Source organism: Agelaius phoeniceus, chromosome 2 (assembly GCF_051311805.1).
Source record: "Agelaius phoeniceus isolate bAgePho1 chromosome 2, bAgePho1.hap1, whole genome shotgun sequence".
Taxonomy (NCBI): Eukaryota; Metazoa; Chordata; class Aves; order Passeriformes; family Icteridae; genus Agelaius; species Agelaius phoeniceus.
In genome coordinates this window covers 73,518,040-73,538,092 of record NC_135266.1, presented here as the reverse complement: position 1 = coordinate 73,538,092, position 20,053 = coordinate 73,518,040, and the positions used below count along the sequence as shown (strand labels likewise).

Sequence of the window (20,053 nt, the reverse complement as noted above, 5' to 3'; positions counted from 1 at the left end):
TATCATTTCTATGCTTTCCAAAATATTTTGCAAATGTCAAGAATTCTGAGCCAAAATACTTAGTATGCCTTTTGCCTTCCACATATACCAATGGTATTTGTACTGTTCATGGATACAGATACAGAGAAAATAGTGAATTACTTGCAAAATATCACAACTTGTATAGTGATACTGGACTGGAGTCACCTTGTTTGCAGTTATTTGCACTCTTTGCCATTCTGCATGTCCAGTTCTGTCAGGCTGCACTTGTAGTTTGACCTGCTTGTAAATCCTTTTCTAACAATGCTTTGCTTTCCAATTAGGCCTCAGATTTTTAGTTCGTCTCTGCACAGACATGGGGCTGAAAGAAGTCCAGGAATATATAACAAAGCTCAAGAAAGCAGAAAAATTAAAAGAAATCAGAGAGCAGGTAAGTTTGTTTCTGTGTGTATTACACAGTATTGCTGCAAAGGTAGGTGAAGCTAAAGTAATGTTTATGATACTTCAAGACAAAATGTGTTGTTAACTTCCTGGTTTACAGAAGCTTATATTTTGGGGGTTTGGGAGACTTAGTTTTAAATTACTGATCAGTCTTACATCTGTCTGAATAGTTTCTGAGCACCAGATTTTCTGTGATTTTTAAATACTAGTGAAAGATGGACTATGTGGACATGAGGGAATGCCAGAGCCACTCACATAATTCAATGTCTGTGGAATGTCGTCTTTCCTACTCGCCAGATTTTATTTAATACTTCAGTGTATTTATGAGCCAAGTAATAATGCAACTATAGGGAGAGATGGGAAGCCTAAGAATTTGTCCATGTAAAAGAACTCCTTTTTCATCATATACAAAACTGCAGCACTGACATAGTATATAGGTAGAAGTAAACTATTCATGTGAGTGCCAATTTAAAAAAAAAAAAAAAAAAAAAATTCCATGGAAAAGTAACAGGCTGTGAAAGGTATGAGATCATAACTTGTGTTCTGTTCAGAAGAGGGAGCTCACGTTTGTGTGTGTGTGCACTCATGCATTGTTTTCTTGCTATTCTGGTGTTAAAATAAGATTTTAAAATTAAAAACAGCTGCTTGTTTGAAAAGCATTATCCATGCTGTTGAGCTGCAAAGTATTCAAGCTTGGTTAGCCTATCCAGAAAATTGCCTCAGAGCTTCATAGCCACATTAGGATACTTTAAGTATTAACTAATTTACTCTGCTCTTACTAACACTTTTTGGTCCCTTTTGATGACAGATCATGTGCACATGCATTCTTGGCTACTTCTGCTTAAGTTCCTGGGAGCCTGAGTATGCATGTGAGCAAGGGGACACTTTAAAAATGAAACTCACAAGGGGAAACACTGACTGAAGGATTGCAGCTTTATGCTACAACCACACTTTGAGGGGCTAGCTGAAGTGTACTGACTGGGTTTTTCAGTAACTGTACAATTCAAAGCACTTGGGAAAATGGACAAAAGAAAACGGTTAACAGCTGTAGTGGGATTGATATTCCTCCATGTCTCCCCATAATTGTATCAGTAAGCAAAACAGATATAATGTACCTATTCTGCAGAGCTCACAATTAAGAGATTCACTGAAGTGTATTAAACAGCCTTTGCTTGGTTTCTGATCACTTCAGTGTCAGTAATATACATAGTTTGTTGCAGTAACTTTCAATACCTCAGTGCTTTACTTGAGAAAGCTCACCAACAACACCAGTTAAAACTGGTTTATTTTATAGTTGACTAGAGAGAGAGAGGTGCCTGGAGAAGGAAAGTCCATTTCTTTGTATGTAATTCTGGGCTTTTTTCTACACTGAAGGCATTAATTGTAGATGGGCAATGTCAAGGACTTTAAAGAAAACACCTTTTTTTCTTTACAGAAGTTAATATTTGAATACAATTTTTAAAAACCTAAAATTTGTCATGTCTCTTTCTGGTTTTTTTCATATGGGAAGCAAGAGCTTTCCCAAACACATTACTTTCTGGTGAGGAAAAAGCTACTGATAGACTATTTAAAAGTTTAAATCCTCTAAGTAACTTAAGATTTTAGTAACATAAAAATTATGTTTAAATTATGGGGGTTTTTCATTCTGACTTCTTTGTGTTAAGGAAATTCATCAAGTCATAGCTGAATGACAGAAGTATCAGTGGGCTCCAACACAGACTTGAACAAGTTATTGCACACTTGGTTTAGACTGTTCAGGCTTTAACAATGACCATAATTCAGCCATGATGTGGGAAGCTCCCTCTGTGTCTTGCATTTCAGTATTCCTGTTTAAGAGTGTGTTGACTCTATCCTGTCACAGCACTAACCTTGCAAAGCAGGATCACAGAATGGTTTAGGTTGAAAGGAACATTTGAAGATTAGTTTCAAACCCCTGCTGTGCGCAGGGACACCTTCCATTATCAGGTTACTCAGAGCCCCATCAAATCTGACTTTGAACATTTCCAGGGATGGTCATCCACAGCTTCTCTGGGCAACCTGTTCCAGTATCCCAACATCCTCAACATTTTTTTTTCTCCTTCTCTACCCTTTCTCAGTTTAAAGCCATTATTCCTTGTTCTGCCACCACAGGCCTTAGTAAAAAGTCTGTCCCCATATTTCCTTTAAGACCCCTTTAAGTATTGAAAGGCCACAACATTTCCCCAGAGTCTTCTCTTCTCCAGGCTGAACAGCTTCAACCCTCTCAGCCTGTCTTCGCTGGAGAAGTGCTTCAGCTCTCTTCTTATCTTCATGGTCCTCCTCTGGGCCCTCTCCAACAGGGCCAAGTCCTTACACTGGATGCTCCAGAACTGGACACACAACTCTGGAGTATCAGGAGGGCAGAGTAGAGCAGATCAGATAGGGTTTCTATGATGGCACTTTTAATTAGTCAAAGCTTTAAGATAGATCTGCTTAAATATTTCCTCTAGTGTGTCTAGAAAAGAAAAAAAATTAATTCAGCCTTTTGAATAAGCCTGATAGTACTGTAATTGAAACTAAACCGATTTTCATTTAAGCAGATAAAATGAAATGCAGTAAGTTTAAAAAACCCAAACAAACCCCAGACAAACATGCCTCTTTCCTTTGTGCCCCCTAAAAACCACAGCTAATAATAAAAATACAACAGGTTTCTTGTCAGTTCTGTCAACTTCATTCCTGCAGACAGGCCAGTGTTTCCAACCTGAGTAAGCTCTGAATGGGAGCAAAATTCTGCCCCTGTGGTTCCAAGTACACTCTCTTCAGAACCTCTGAAGTCTCATCAGTTGCTTTCTGCTCCTTCTTGCTGCTCCTTGTCTTGGCAGGACATGTTCCCATCTCCTTCTTCTGCCTTTCTCCTCTGCCACACTCTCAAAACTTTCCAAGTTCCTCCCAAAGGAAAGGAACAACTTCTTCTGCTCCCAAGGAACCCACTGACACAGTTTTCTTAATAATGAACACTGTTGTAGTTGGTAAAAGAGCAAAGACTCTAAGAAAAGATGTTTCAGGGCACACTGTGATTCAGTATGCAGCTGTCCTGCATTAGTACTGGAGTATCTTTCTGTGACAATCTCTACATCAGTGCTGTCTTGCAAACAATAGCCCTGCAGTTCCTTCTTTTGCTATTGATGTTACATCTGGGTTCCCATCCTCCGATTTTGGGTTTGGGAAGGTTTTTTTTGTTTGTTTCTTTGTTGGGGGTGGGTGTGTGATTTTTAGTCTTCTCTCTGCCATCTGGCTTTGGAAATTACTAGGGTTTTTTTCCCAAGTTCCTTCTGTCATCCATGACCATACAGTCATAAACTATACTTTCTAGTTCTAAAATTACCAAATTTTAATATTTCACCACCTAAGTTTCCAATAGGAATACTGGTTTCAGTTAGCAGTACCAGATACAGTTCAATTCCTGCTCCCAATTTTAGACTAGCCCTTAACTTCTCAATTGCACCCAGTAGAGACAAAATAGGTAAAATGCTAGGATAGTGTACCTGCATTTCACAGTCTGCACACAGACTTTGTCTTCCTGTAGAAATTTATCAAAATTTTCTATTTCGGCATTGTTTTTCCAGAAGAAGTATATCCACATGGAGTTTATACCAAAATAAATATTCTGGAGTGCTTATTTCCCTCAGTTCTCAAATATGGACAAGTTGTTAAATACTTCCAGCCAAAAATCTGGGAACATCTGTGGAGTTCATTTTTCTCCCTGCTTCTCACAGCATTTAGTTTTTACTGCAACCTTCATATGTTGGAATGTTTGAGGGGTGGTGGGGGTGGGAGGGGAGCTGGGGTCTTTTGTTTTTGTTTGTTTGATTGGGGTTTTTTACTGCATTAGCCTTCCTTTTTCATGTTTCACTCTAAAAAAGACAGGTAATAGTGTAAAAGTTCACAGAGCTTCCTTGGCACTGCTGTGTACACACATTACTGTTTATTTCCCTTCAGTGAGCTTAATGACTGAGAACGGGGCTGATGGGCTGTGCTGAGAAGCAGCGATGAGAGGTGCAAATGCTGCAGGGGCCTTACTGCCTTTGACTTCAGGCATCCACATCTGGGCTAACCATCCTAAATGTCTTTTGCAGTCATGGGAGAAATAGGCATCTTTAGGGTGGAAACCTATTTTGAATGTCTGCTTTTAGTGTGGGATTACTTACAAACTATTCACTTGGAATTTTACAGGAGTTAATCGTATGTTTAAATTGTAGTTATGATGTTATATTTTGGGAGGAAGGTCCTAGGGTGTAAATGCCAAGAGGGCACTATCACACAGGAACTGCTTCCCTTGGGTGGACAGAAGCTGTGCTGCTGTCAGACTTATTGTCAGTCATTCAACAGCTGGCAGAGTCTGGACAGGCTTCCTGAAGGATTGGTATATGCTACTTCACTGGGCTGTGAAAAGGATATTTAATCCAAAATTCAGAGAACATATTTTAGGCTTGAGGATTTCCCAAAGCAAATAAAAAAGTGTGAGAAATTCTGGTCCCAGACTGAATTGCTCCAAGACCAGTCCTAGTTTCACACTAGGCTCAATGCTTTCCTGTCTGACTCCTGTGGGTTTTGATTTAAGAGTTCTTCCTTTTTCTGTTGGCATGAATCTTGAAAGTTCTTTCACTTCTTTGGTATCATTCCAACTTTGCCAGACTTCATGATATTTTTCTGGTGAAAAATGAGTGAAGAATTTATAGTAATTGACCTGAAGACATGACATGAAGAAACATATGAAGACATGTGTTTTAATCAGATCCTGAATTCATATTTTGAAGTAAGATGCAGAGATACTTTATTAATAGCTGAGTGCTTTAAACATCAAGTTCTTATACCTACCTATCAAAAAGTTCCTCACTGAGGTGTCCTGTCTTATAATTGACAAGATGTATGCATAAGAAATCTGGTGTTTTGCCAGAAGATTTAAGTCTGCCATGTCATACAAAGGTATTGCTTTGATAAACTGTTAAAATTTTCAAATAACACTCAAAAAAACACAGCTGGGAGATGTTTATGGTACCTTCCCCTATGCAAGAGAGCTGACTTTTAAACACAGCTTTTAAAATATTTACCTTCACCTTTATCTTGCATTTAACACTCAACAGCAAATTAAATTTTGCTGTGAAATACAGTTCTGTGCCAAAAATTCAAAATCCAAGATCCATAGGGTGAATAGTTCTTTTTATAGATTCCCCCACTTCTCCCTTTTGAGTCTTTACAATAATAAAATGCTTGTGGGATTTACAAGATGTTAATAGGCAGAGGCTACTTTGAACTCATGCAAGGAGGGCTGTGTTGCCTGTTTTTTCAGCTGTACTTTACAAAGGAACATCTGAACTATTTTTAGGCACATTCCTTGTATAAATTTTATCTGAAGAAAAATAATTTACTGAGATATTCTATTTGCATTTCACAGAACTCTTGTTTTATATAAACATTGGATTTAACCCTGATTTTAAGGACAATTTTTTGTGTTGAAAAACAACCTTTAGTAGTTACAGTGTAGTAAGTCTAGTTTAACATTCTTCTACTGTTTTATTAACAAGCTGAGTTTAATTTTCAATCATTTTCTCTAATATATATTACTAAATGAGTTTTATGTTCTGTTCTTTCCAAACCTTTTCCACTGTCGTGCAGCGCATTAAATCTGGCAGAGAGGGCAGTGCACGGAGCCGCAAAGAGGGAAGTGGTGGTAAGTAGTCAAGGCCTCTGCTTAAATATCAGTTTTGACAGGACCCTGAAGGAAACAGATTTTCTGAAAGTGTTTCTAAAGCCTCCTTTCATCCTGAAACACACAAAAATATGCACTGAGTAATATGGAAGGGCTTCAGCAACTTTGTTTCATACTTTTTGATTTTCTCAGTGCAACTGGTACAGTAGCATGGATTTGGTCCCACATTTATGTTTTATATACAGGCCTTATTGTATTCCTAAAGCTAAATTTCTGATTGTTTTCAGTACTGTGAACATGAATGTTTTTATCCCATTAACTTGGTATTTGAACATTTTGAACTTTGGAATATTTACTAAAAGGAATCATTTGTTATAACAAAACAGAACACATAAGCCATGGAAAATAGGAATTCATTGTTTCTTTATTTAACATGAAGGAAAATGAATTTTGTGGCCACCATGTAATCTGCTATGATAGGCGTTTGTTACAAGTTCAGCAGATTGTTCTGTGCAGCCAACTCTGTATTAAGGATAACATACCCTTTACTGTCTTTGAGCTCATCCTTCCCCTTATCTCTGGGTAGCAGAACTGAAGTTCTAGAGTCTTCCCTAGAAGAAATCTTCCTCTCTGGACACTCAGTCTCCTTGCTTCTATAAATTTGCAGTCCCGATTTCCATAAATGTAAAACTCCTTCAATGTAAGTCAGGAAACTGCCCTGTATTGTCTTTTCTGCACTAGGTAGCCTGCATGTTGCAGGGCAAATGATTTTTCCCTCCCATTATTAAATCCATGAAATTAGTAATGTAAACCTAACAGTCCCTCACTGCTGCTCTAAGGAAACTAGAAGACTTCAGGCCACTTCAACCACCTAAAAAAAAAAAAACAAAACCAAAAAAAAAAAAAAAAAAAAAAAACCACAACAAAAAAAACCCCAACCAACCAAAACCCCATATTTTAACCCAAAAAGGAAATGGTTTATTTGTATCCTGCTTTTGGTTTATCTTGATATCAATGGGTTTCATTAGAAGATATCCCCAGTAAATTCTTGCCTCTCTTCCCTTCCTTTTACAGAGAAATATTTTATGATGGTTTTTTTTCTTATTTGGTAATTTTATTTCTCCACCTACATAGCAGATATTTTACTACACTTACCAAATTCTGTAGGGTCAGGAAAAGTCATGGCACTTACTAATGTAATCTGAAGAGGACTTTAGAATGCTGTTACATTTATGAAGACTGCTTCCCTGGATTTTCTGAGGCCTAAGAGTGAGTGTTAGGTGCTTGAGAGAGATCTTTTCTAGCTCAGTAATTTCACTATAGAAGCTTTTAAGTAATTTCTTGATGTGTGGAAGAAACAACCATTCACCTAGGATTGAATTTTACCTGTTCTGGGCCTCAGGCCAAAGTAATTCTTTACTTAAGTAGCAGAGCAGGGTGGAAGAGGATGGAGAGTTTCTGGGCCCTCCTTTGTTACATAAACCCTGTGATCTGGCAGCCAGCTGGAGGTGCCAACAAAACAGCTGGAGGTGCCAACTGTGAGACAGGATTGGTCCCTGTTCTCTGGCATTAAGAGGAATCCACTTCAGCATCCAGCAAGAAGAAATGAAGAGCAGCATTGGTAACAGGCAAGGGTATTTACAGCTGTGCAAAACTTTGCACCAGGTGTGTAGGGAAATGACACAAAGGGTCTCTTCCAGCTCTGTTTTGTAATTATCCCCACCCTCATTCATGAAAAAGGGGCGTGTTTCAGGAGGGAGAGAGTAATTTAGCAAAAGAAAGTATACCTAATGCTTATGCTGAAAGGATGCTAAGACAACACAAATCCCACAAACTACCAGTTTGTCAGTATTTCTTTTAAAGACACAAGTATCTATGGAAAGTTGTCTTCCTTTTTTAATTTTTTTCTATTTTTTTTTAATTTTAAACCAATAAGAAAGGGGATGAGAGGTTAAGAAGGATAAGTGTTGACCTAGAATTTGCCCTATCAGTAATTCTTAGATTGTTGAGTTTAAGATATTATGTCAAATATATGAAAGAGTTGAAAAAAACACAGTTTGGGAACAAGTCTGTGTAAGAGTATGTTTGAGAAGTCTTCATTATACAAATTCAGTGCCAGAGATCCAGCCTTTCTGGAAATGACTTGGCAAACAAGCAAAGGTACAAAGAAGGTCCTGTACTGAGCCTAGAGTTAACTTCCTGCTGGGATTCTTAATTAAAAGTTGTGGTGAGCTGCACTACTTATATGTATTTTTAGAATGAGTCAAAGGCACTGGGCACATTTTAACTGGTAATGTTGGCTCTAGGGAGCCTTATCAGTGAAGAACCTGGACACTCACAGCATCAGATGTTAAGGACTGGGCTGTATTTTGTCCACATTGTACTGAGGATGACTAATAGACACCTGAACACCCAAACATTTTATTTTGTCCAAAGCTTGGCTTTGTTCACCTGGGTTATGAGCTGTAATTTGCAGTTTTATAAATTCCTGTGCATGGCCTGTGTGAAGATACGTATGAAATATAAACATGGGTTATTTTATTTCATAATATTAGTATGCTTTTGATAATTGACTTCAAAAGGAGAGAAGAAAAATATAAATGTATACATTTTAAGGTTAGTCTTTTCCAGTGGTGTTGCCAAGACCAAAAGGGTTCATTTTCCTATACTGTATGAGGGATTTGCCATCATTACTGAACCCAGTGAAGCATGGAATCCTCCTTAGTTTAGTACTTACTAGCTAAATCAAAGTACTTACTAGCTAACTGAAGTCTTATGCATTCCAAATATTTTAAGTATGATGCCTGTTTTCTTTCTTTCCTCTTAGCAGCTCACTGTCCTCATACTTGTCAGCATTCCTATGAGATTTTTCCCCCTCCAAATATTTTGTCCCCATACAGTTATTTGTATTAAGAGTATTAATAATTCAGGTTTCCTTGTTTTAGGAAATATGATCTAAAATTGCTTTTAAAGAGGAAGCTAAGAAGAAAGAGAACTAAGCCAGCAAGGTTTGTACTTCATAGGGCATCCAGTACTTTGCCAATATAAATTAAAACAGAAAGGTGTGTGAGATGCACCACAGCACAATTTCAGCAATATAATTGATGTGTGCATGAATGGTAGACAGAATGGAACAGAGAGATCAAGAAAACTGACGTCTATATATCAATGTCAGTTAAAGTCTGCTCTTGTCCTGAGAGAGAGATAAGCATTAAATCTAAAATCCCTACCCAAAATTGAACACATTTGTCACTCACTATAAAAAGGGAAATTTTCTTCTCCCCACAATTATCAGATTTTTGGTTTTCAATCTTACTTGGGTTATGTTGGAAGCAAATGACATTGATACAATCCTGTTAATTCTTTTTTTAATTTTAAAAAGGAGAAAAAACCCCAAAACCACAATACCATGAAACCTTGAAGGGAGCTAACAGTAACATCTGAGTTGAGGCAGTTCTCAAAGATTTTCTATCCAATAATCTTTTCTTGTTTTCATACTCACTTTTTTGTGTTTTGCAGATACATGATTGTAATATCCAGAACTTAGCAGTTGGTGCACTGTGGTTTTTACCAGCATAAGGAATTTTTCCTGACTGATAGCATAATGCCTTTATAAGTGTAGATAATGCAAAGTATGACATTAAGGAATCCATTCCCATGGCAGTGTTTACTTGGTCTCTGCATTTGCCCAGCTCACTGAATGGGGAGTTCTGTGCTGGATGAGAGGAGCCGTGCAGTCTCGGACAGGAGCCCACAGAAGCAGTGTTGAATTCAGAAGAGGAAAGGCTGAGTACTTTGCATTCTCCTTGTTACCTAGGCCTGTCAGGATGGATTTGGAAAATAAACCACATGGGAATAATTTAGGTGTCTTTTCCCTTTTTCATTTCACTGGTGACTTTGTCAGTTTGTCCATCCCCAAAGATTTCCCATATTCAAACACCCTTTACCATCCCAGAGGGATCTCCTTATATATTATGGAAGTATGTTTTAGATGTTTGAGCTGTAGGCATCCCAGATAATCCTGACTGTGATAAAGATGATATTTTCTTGTTACTCTTCAGCCAGGACATGGCAATCATTTATATTTGCTAGGCTTTGTGTGCCTGTTGATGCCTCATTAATTACAAGTCATTTTGGGAGGGTTCCATTGGCTGTGTGTGAAGAATAGAAAAAAGTTTTCTTAATTAATGGAGAAGGGAAAATCTGTTGAAATGAAGAGAACATCTTAATCTGTTTTCTGCTCCGAACTCACCTAAGGAGTGAGCTGAACTGACACACCACAAACAATTTTCATCAACAGAATATCAAATCAAAATGAACAGCAGCAAAGTTATAAATTGCATCTACTTCCCATGCTGTTTCACTGTTTTAATATATTATTCTGCCTTCTGCACTGAACTTACTCTTCTCTTTGGTCAAACCAATGCCAATTCTTCTCCAAAGATGGTGTTTCCATCCCAAATATGAGAGATACACCGAGCTGCACTTTAAACACATTCTGGATTTATTGGAGAGTTAGCCCACTGTGTTCCTTGTTTCATAAAGATTTTACAGAGGAGGTAGATTACCAAACAATCTTACCCTTTGATGTCTTTTCTTGATGAGTAAAATTCTGATTTATGTCCTTTGTGGTACTGGGGGAATTTCCAATGCAATAGTATCATCACTGTAATTGCAACTAGTTAGATTCCTCTAAAAAAATAAATACAAATACAATGGATTTTTTGGTTTGAAGTACACACAGGTATCGTGTGACACAGGAAATACAGAAACATAAAAAGATGGAGAATCTTTTTTGCTAGGTATCACTACTTAAATTACAAAAAGGGATTATTTTTGCAGTATGTTGCATTATTCATTGTTCTGCCATATAAAATTGGTCATTTTTTAAAATTAGGTTTTATATTTTGATTCTTTTTAATTCCCATCCAAATTCTATGTGAAGGAATTAGTTCAAATCAGTTTTTGTAAAACATTGAACAACTCTAAATGAATGAAACAATTCTAATAGAATAATTTAAACATCCTAAATATAGTAATATGGCCATGACTTATGAACAGATGAGAGGAAGGAATGCACTGTAAAAGATATCAGCATGCAGAGTGTATTATTTATGTCTTTGTATGCATAGTCCTCAGTTAAGGCTATTTAACAGAAACTATGAGGGGAAGGTAATGTCAGCATGGTAATCCAAATCTCAAGTATTATGATTTTACAGAGTAAATGTATTTATAAATCAAATTTTATGTTGACCAGCTCTGCTTAATTGGTTCCTGTTGCTTTTTCAACTGAAATCTGGAGCTGTGTTCCTGTGGTCACTTCATGTGTAGGTGTCCACATTGTCACCCCAAAATGAGTACAGGGGGGATGGCCTCTGCATGAGCTACAGTAATAACTTACTTAATAAAAGCCCAATAAGTTAATAAATAAGGACTGGGTATTCATTGCAGGTTTCCTTAGATACAGAGAGCAATTTAGTTCAGCAGTGGTCTTCCATTATTCAAAAGCTACTTTGAATTAGGTGCTGGTGTTACAGTTAATACAGTAACAGAGAGAAAATTAATTTGCAGTTTCAGAAATATCTACCTGTAGTCCTCTGATTGTAGGTACAATCAGAGAGATGTTAACACTCAACGCTGTGCTCTTAGTAGATAACAGTGAGAATGAAAAGCTTTATTTGTAGTTTTTATCTTTGTTTTCTTCTGTGTATTACTTTAGTAAAAGTTAATTTCATTCCCATAATTCAAAAGGTATATAAAATCTTTTTCCTAGATGGGGTGAGAGCAGCAGGGAATCATGAGTAGAAATTGTAAAACTTGCCTCCAAAAAGTATGTGTGTCTGTGGAAAAAATGCTTTAAAAACAACTCCTTCCCTGAAGTTTTCTTTACTGTAGGATACCAAAATCCTGAAGTCTATATTGCAAGCTTATATTCCTTAATATTGCCAAATTATGTGTGAATGTATGCTAAATAAAAACATGTAGATGATTCTCCAAACAGAACTACAAAAAATAATTTCAAGATGATATTTAGACTTCTGGCAGATCATGTTATATGGTCAACAGAATTTTTAATAGCTGCCATATTGGCAGCCAAATCCTGTATCCCATGGCAAGAGTGTCAAGAAAAGCTTACCCCAAATGGCTTAACAGCCATTTCATTCCTTGTGAAAGCTGGAGTTGTGGGTTTGAACTCCCTCAGCTGAAAGAAAGCATTGAGCCAGACATCTCACTTCCTGAGCTGCTGACATCTCCATGTAATGCGGATGGTGTCAAGCACCTCTTACTTTCTTCTGGGTGCACTTTAAAATGAAAGGTGCTCCTCTTCCTCATCTTCAGGTATGCTCAGAGCATACTGCAGTCCACAGAGACTTAATGTGGTTTTGCATATTAATCTAATCTAAACTAAATGTGAAGAATTAACCAGAAGGGTTGTTTCCCTTCACTCTTGCTGGATATAATGCTCATACAGAAGTAAGGTGAGCAGTGTTACTTTGTTGATCCACCTGAGAAAAGATTTCCATTAGGTTACTGTTAAATGTACCTAGTAAAACTTAAGGATCCTAGAAGATCTAAAGAAGCCTCTGTTTTCAATTGTATTTTTTTAGGGCAGTAAGATGTGCAGGTAACTAGTGGGCATTCTGTTAATCCCACTCAGTTTGGTTTGTCTACCATCCTTTTCTTCCTTCTTTCACTTTATATAAAGTCTTTCCCCTTCCTCTGGCAGCATTGCTAGCACCCATGTGTTTTCCTCCTTCACAGCTGAAAACATTTGGTATGCCATTTGCCTCCTCTTTTATTTTCATTACATGCAGTTCTTCCTTTCTGGGACCAACCAATTAAACCTATGAAGTTTCTTCAACCAGTTCAGTCTTCCCCTAGTGTAGTCTGCTGTATTGTTCCTGTCTTTGCATCTCTTTACGGCTCCTTACAACTTTATTTATCATGTTAAAAATTAATTGTTTTCCATTATGCAAGACTGTGCCTATTTCTATCCTACTCTTTTTCTCATTGATTATTTGTATTTTCCTCAAAACATTTTCATCCATGGCATCTCTGAAGGCCAGCTCTCACCTTCTTGTTGTACAGGCCTGTCCAGAGCCCACTCAAATCAAGGGGACGCCCTTTTTTAATTTCACAGCCCTTTAGTTGAGTTTCTCTCCAGGAAAACTCATTGTTTTCTCCCTGTTTCTTCAAATTCTTCAAATATTACTTCTTTCATGAAACCTGTCAGTGAGAATTGGTCCAAGGGAAGTGGATGTACATTAAGATATGTGTTCCTTGCTTTGAAATTTCAACTGCAATATGTGTCTGGTGAACTTATTAACTGTTTGACATGACTGTATGTATTAGATCTTTCTTGGAGCAGAGACGTCTTCCAGTTTAGGATTGAGCAAACAGAAGTCTGTGGTAGTATTTATAGAAAGATAAATGTTTGTCATCTTTGTAGACATCTGGGGGGGAGTTGTTTTTTTTTTTTCTTTTAATTATAACAATATCTATTAAAATGACATTTGTAGTAAATAAGATAATGGAAATATGTTGCCAAGTCCAGACTTTGTAATTAATGTTTGCTGAATGAAACCCATTTTTCCTCCTTACGATGGAAGATTTTTAATACCCACGTTGTTTGGTGTTGTAAATGAACATGTCTCTATTTGGCTGCACATCCTGCCTTGTAAATATACCAAGTCAAACTCAAAATGTTTTCTCCAGGTGAAAAAATACTGCATAAAAATTTTTTGTAGCAGATGAGATTGAAAGCTTGCCATGAATCTGAAAAAGAGAATCAGAGGTGAAGAGAATATTTGAAGTGTCTGGAATACTGCTGTGGCAGGAGAATGTTAATCTGATGTTGTCCGGGCAGGAGGCAGCCCTTGGAGCCGACACATTCCTTGGGGCCCTGCTGCAAAGGGAGCTGCCAGCAGAGTGTTTACAGCGAGCTGCAGGGCCAGCATGGTCTGTACACATGGACTGAGCCTGCTGCCACGCAGACAGCACATGGCAAATATGCTCTTCTGATTAAAAACAAACTTAAGTGTTGCATTTAACCTTGACAGTACTGAGCAGGTGGATCACACTGATGTGTAAGTAAGCACACAAACATAGGAAATGTCCAGTGTACATTGTGACAGTGTTTATATATTTATCATGCTTATTTTAACTCCAAAATGTGCCTGTAATTTATAAGCAACTGAAATGTCAGCATTTGAAGCAGAAATATTTTAATGTGTTTACTCCAAAGTCATAAGGCTGTATATATTTTTTAAAAAACGTTAACACACACACGTGTGGACACAGTGTCCACTGTGTTTTAAAGACCACTATTACAAATGAGTACTGTGTCTGTCATGAAAAGATGGTTTCATCCAAGTCCAGTTTGACAGATAGTAGTAGCTGAATTGGTGTTATTCTTGTATCGTGGTTTCACAGAACATAACAGCATGTTGTCTTTTTTTTTTTTTCCCTGTTCCCCAGATAGTGGTGGTACCAAAGGGGAAAGACTGAGTGCCAAACTGAAAGTTCTGCCTGGAACAAATGAACCCTATGAAGGTAGCAGCAGTAAAGAAATAGGCAAGTGGACATCTTATACCTTTTTTAATTTCATGGTCCTCAGGGAGAGGAGAAATAAGGAGAGAGGAAAAAATATAAGTTGTTGGAAGAGTATGTAAAATTAGATAATTGGGGAAACATTTTCCCATGAAAATGAGGCTTTCACTTCATTGTTCAGAGCTCATTATAAAGTTATTGTAAATATTAAGAAATGTGGCCCTTGTTAATATTACTTTCAATATCTGTCTGCTGTGTCCTTTAAGTCAGTTCTTGCCATTCTGCAGTCATAGGTTCTTCAATAAGACTGGATTTTCAAAGGGGTTTAAAAACTCAAATTCATGTGGAATGTGGTACTTCCTAAAAAGCCATTCCTCAAACAAGTCATCAGTCTTGCTGTTCCTTGCACATTTCCAAAGTCTTTTTCTCACTGTAGTATAATAAGAGAAATTTATTAGAAAAAACACCAAGAGGCTTCCATCAGTAGAACTCTGGAACTTTGCTCTTGTGCCCTGCCTCAGTTCCTGAATGCAGTGTTTTGTTCTCCTTCAGCATTCACATGCTCCTTCTGGTCTGCATTTCAAAGACACAGATGTGTAGTGCTAAATCCTAACCTTGTATTTGATTTTGTATGTTTAAAACCAGCTAAAGTTAAAGCTAAAATAGTTTGTAACTGTTTCACATGTATTTATTTAAACCCTAGATGCCTCCTACGCAGATCCACTTGGCCCACAACCAGAAAGACCAAAAACAGCAGCAAGAAAAAGAACGGAGGAAGATGATTTTGCTGATGAAGAACTAGGAGAGGATCTGCTTCCAGAATAGCATATGGGCCACTCATCTTTTTTTTTAATCCTTGTAAAAGTTTTAGCTGAAACACTTTTCATTCATAATGATTTTGTAGTGGATTTTTATAAACTATTCATTAAATACTTTGAACATGTGGTACCTTATGTTAAAAACTTGGATTTGTAATTGCAGTGTCCTCTGTGATTGATTAAAAAAATAATGGTGAGGTTATTTTACTCATGCATAAGATCTACACAAGTACTCAAACACATTGCAAGCTGTATCAAATGTGTAAAGCTTTTGCTTTCAGAGATACATACAATGATAATATTAGAGAGAAAAGCCTCTAAAATTTCACCTTTCAATGCAGAATACCTCGAAGCAATGCTTGTAAGGTCAAAAATCCTGTATCTTTCATCCAAAGCCAGAATTTTTTAAGTCTTGTGAACTGACCTGAAAATGCTGGGTATGACCCTGGTCTTCCTTAAGGTCCCAATTCAGCGAATCACTTTGCACTGATACCAAAGAAAGCATCTTAATTTTAGCATACTCTTAGATGAACTAGGACCATTTTTGTAGTCTCTCAGCAAAATGTCCTTATTTTTGTTGGGTTTTTTTTTTTTTGGGTTTTTTTTTTTTTTTGAGTGATCAGAGTTCTCAGGATTTCAGCCTAGTTTGTTCAGAATCACTAATTAGACTGCAGCTTTTGAGTCTTATGTTGGAGACTGTGGCACTGACCACACAGTGGTAGTTTTCTACAGCCTAACCTAAGTATGGGCAAAGTTAGTTACAGAAATCACCATTTTGCTTATGAACTGAACAAGTTGGATCTGAAGTTACTGAGACCTGTTAAATTCCTGTAGTAGGGATCACTTTGGGGAGATGAAAAATATTAGTCAGGTGTTCATAATTTCCTAATAAACACTTGCAAAACTAGTCCACTGAGATGGCTTGTTTTTGGAACCCTGGCATGAGTTTGGTTTAATAGTTAGACTTTGGTTATTGCACTTTGAATTGCAAGAATTCAATCTTCTGAAATTTTCAGTGTTCCTTCTCAGTGTTGCTCAGTGCTGCTCAGACTGTTTGCCAGTGACAGTGGAGAAGTCTCTTTGTATCTTCATGAAATGTTTTTTCAGGTTTTAGAAATGCTGCCCAGTTTCATAGGATGTCTGCAGTGGTCAGAAGTGTCCTGTGGGGTGTATGAGCTGCTTTGTGTGTAGCATGCTTCCCATGGGACCAGAGCAGTGTTTCATCTGGGATTGCACCACTTCCACCTGATGGAACAAGCAGAATGTGTTCAGTGCTGTTTATGGAACACCCCAAGGGGCTCACCAAAGAAGAAAGACAAGGTAAGCTCTGGGGCCTGATCCTTCTAAGGGATGGAAAAGAGCATGAGAAGGAAGTGGATGGCAGCTGCCTGATTTCTGCAAGTCTCTCTTGCCTGTTCCTCAGTCCTGCTGTATCTACTGCTCTGGTTGTACAATGACAGATTCCTGGATGTCGTGGTAGTTCTTTCTGTCAGGCTTAGTCTTGGAAGACACCAGGATGCAATGTACCACACAGGAGGGAGTATTTTCAGCTCCAGACTGCAGTGGCATGAGGTATCAGAGTTAATCACAGTAAGAGACAATAAATGGGACTCTGGCAGGGAGCGTAGACAAAGCTGTGAAACAGTGCAGAAGAGAAGGCAGGAGAGATACTGCCATGGTCTTCTAACACAAAGACATTTGAGTAGACTCCAGTGGGTTGATCCTGGCTGGATGCCTGGCACCCACTGAAGCCTCTCACTCCCCTCTGCAACTGAGCAGGAGAGAGAAAATATAACAGAGGGTTCATGGGTTGAGATAAGGACTGAGAGAGATTACTCACCAAAGACCATCAGAGGTGAAATAGATTTAAATTAGAGATACTAATTGAATTTATTGTTAACAAAATCAGAGCAGGATAATGAGTAGTAAAATAAACCTTCAAAACACCTTCTGCCCACCCCTCTCTTCTCAGCTCTACTTCCTCCCCCAGTGAGGCTGAGGGAGACAGGGAATGGGGGTCATGATCTCTTCCGTGGCCTCTCCTGCTGCTCAGGGAGAGGAGTTGTTCCCCTGCCGCACCACGGGGTCCCTCCCATGGGAGACAGTTCTCCTTGAACTTGTCCAGTGTGAGTCCATCTCACAAGCAACAGTTCCCCTCAAACTGCTGCAGCGTGGGTCACTCTTCCCCAGGGTGCAGCCCTTCCAGGACAGGCTGCTGCAGCATGGGCTCCTCTCCCCAGGGGCCTCCCACGGGCCACAGCCTCCCCTCAGGTATCACCTGCTCCAGCATGGGCTCCTCCATGGGCTCCAGGTGGATCTCTGCATCCCTGTGGATCTCCATGGGCTGCAGGGTCACAGCTGCCTCACCACACTCTGCACCAAGGGCTGCAGGGGAATCTCAGCTCCAGTGCCTGGAGCCCCTCCTGCCCCTCCTTCTGCCCTGACCTTGGTGTCTGCAGGGCTGTCCCTCTCATGTGTTCTCACCCTGCTCTTCTCTGACCACAGTTACATCTGTGCAGTAACTTTTTACAGAGTTCTTCTTAAATATGTTATCTGAGAGGCATTACCACCATTTCTAATAGGTCCAGCCTTAATCAGCAGCACGTCCATTTTGGAACCAGCTGGCATTGGCTCCACTGGACATTGGGGAAGCTTCTGGCAGCTTCTCATAAAAGCCACCCCTGTAGGCCCCCACTACCAAAGTTTGGCCACGCAAACCCAATACAGCATCTAATCAAAAATTGCAATCACATAGGCATGTCCAAGATAAAGTGGCATGAAGTACCAATACCTTGGGATACAGTTCCCAACTTAAGTCTATAGAAACACTCCTGCTGATCAATATCAGAGAGATTTTGATCAGCACCAGTTTCTTGATTCAGTTTGCCCAGATGCATAACTACATTAGGTAAAATTCTGTGGATTACAAACAATTGCACTTTTGTTCCAGCCCTGCACAAACTCACAGGCAGTTCTGGAACATGTTGTTTCCTGTGTACAGACTCCCAGGGACTTCTGGAACATGCTGTTTCCTATAGCATGAGGATCTGATTATATAATGCTTTGGGTTATGATGAATTTGCATGTTATTTTGCAAGCACAGTTGAGCTTGTTCTGAACTGACAGAAAGCCATGTGATCCAGCTCCAACACTGGAATAATGAGTCCTGCTGACAGTCAAAATGATGTAGCCCAGGTTCATCCACTTTAAAGCCGTGTTCACTATGGCTGCATCTCTACTAGAACATTGCCAGGCAAGCCCAGAGCAGAGGAGGGGATGTGTACCCAGCTGTTCTGTAAGACCAGTAGCACAGCAGTGCACAGTAGCACAGTTTTGGACCATGACAATTCATCTCCCAGACAATTGGCTTGCATGATCCAAAGGTAAGCCTGGGCCAGGAGCCATTCTTTGGAAGCAGCTTCAGTGCATCATCCTTCTTCTTTGGTGTAAGATGTTCTGTATGAGAGAACACAAGACTCAAAGACTGGACTGAAGGCACAAGAGTGATCCCTGATGGAGATGAATACGACTGGGATCTGTTGAGAAAGAAGGTGCATGCACGTCTCCAAAGTGCTGGGTCACCACGTTGGAATGCCTCAGGCTGTCCCAGAGGTGAGCACACCTGTGTGATTCAGGCAGCTCAGCTCTCCAAGGAAATGTGGAATGCTCTTTTCAAATAATTACCTGGGTTATATAGGATTATGCACTGTGTTGATATGATGTCCCTGACCCTGTCCTTGGTTGGTATTTAGCTTGGATGCAGTGAGTTGGTGTTCCCTGCTGCTGTGTAGGATGCCCTTAGTCCTGAGATAGGTCTTAGAAACCACAGGAGTTGAAACCTGAATGAGCTAAATCACTTTCATCCATGAAATTCAAGTAGGAATTTTTCTTCAGGCTTGGTTGCACAAAACAGACTACATCTCCAGAAGCCACACACTGCAGGTATGTGCTTCCAGCAGCATTTAAACCCTATCTTGTGTTTATCATTGTGGAATTAGTCAATTAATAATTTAAGATTCCTGCTATTATATTAATTTATTATTTTATGTTAGAGGAGCAGTAACATTAAACCTAGGAAAATTCTGACCCCCTCGAGAAACTGATGCATGAGGTATCTTAGCTTCTATCATCATGAAAAGATCTATTTTACAATATTGAACAATCCTCAGCTGACCTCTTAGACTTGAGGTCTTCCTCAGGGTAGGAACTTTACATACCAAGTTACCTTTCTCTTTGCATGTATGAAAAACGTTTCTTTGTACAGGAGCCAAATAGAAATGACTACTTGAGTAGTATTTTATTTATTTCTGAACAAGCCTAGCTCTATAGCATCAAAACATTCTTAATCACATATTTCATGTTTTTCTCTGAACATCCTTTGTCAGATTACATGACTTATTACTTCTAAAACAAAGCTATTGCAGAGTAAAATAGGAATTTAAAATTGTACAAAGATATAGTTCGTAGAATCAGAGAATGGCTGGGGTTGGAAGAGACCTTAAAGATCATCCAGTTCCAACCCACCCGCTGTGGGCAGGGACACCTTCCACTAGACCAGGTTTCCTCAAGCTTCATCCAAACTGGCCTCGAACACTTC

The 20,053-nt window shown here is 38.8% G+C and overlaps 1 protein-coding gene across 3 annotated transcripts in view; it reads left to right on the top strand.

The window, feature by feature from the left end:
- The window catches only part of IFT88 (intraflagellar transport 88), a 43,499-nt gene extending 27,136 nt beyond the window's left edge, over window positions 1-16,363 (top strand). For all 3 annotated transcript variants that reach the window (XM_077173883.1, XM_054654586.2, XM_077173885.1), the window contains 4 exons: window positions 303-409; window positions 6,055-6,109; window positions 14,567-14,662; window positions 15,342-16,363. In XM_077173883.1, coding sequence (XP_077029998.1) covers window positions 303-409; window positions 6,055-6,109; window positions 14,567-14,662; window positions 15,342-15,463 — 380 coding nt within the window. In that variant the 3' untranslated portion in view covers window positions 15,464-16,363. The remainder of the gene's footprint in view (window positions 1-302; window positions 410-6,054; window positions 6,110-14,566; window positions 14,663-15,341) is intronic.
- Window positions 16,364-20,053: the final 3,690 nt, after the last annotated feature.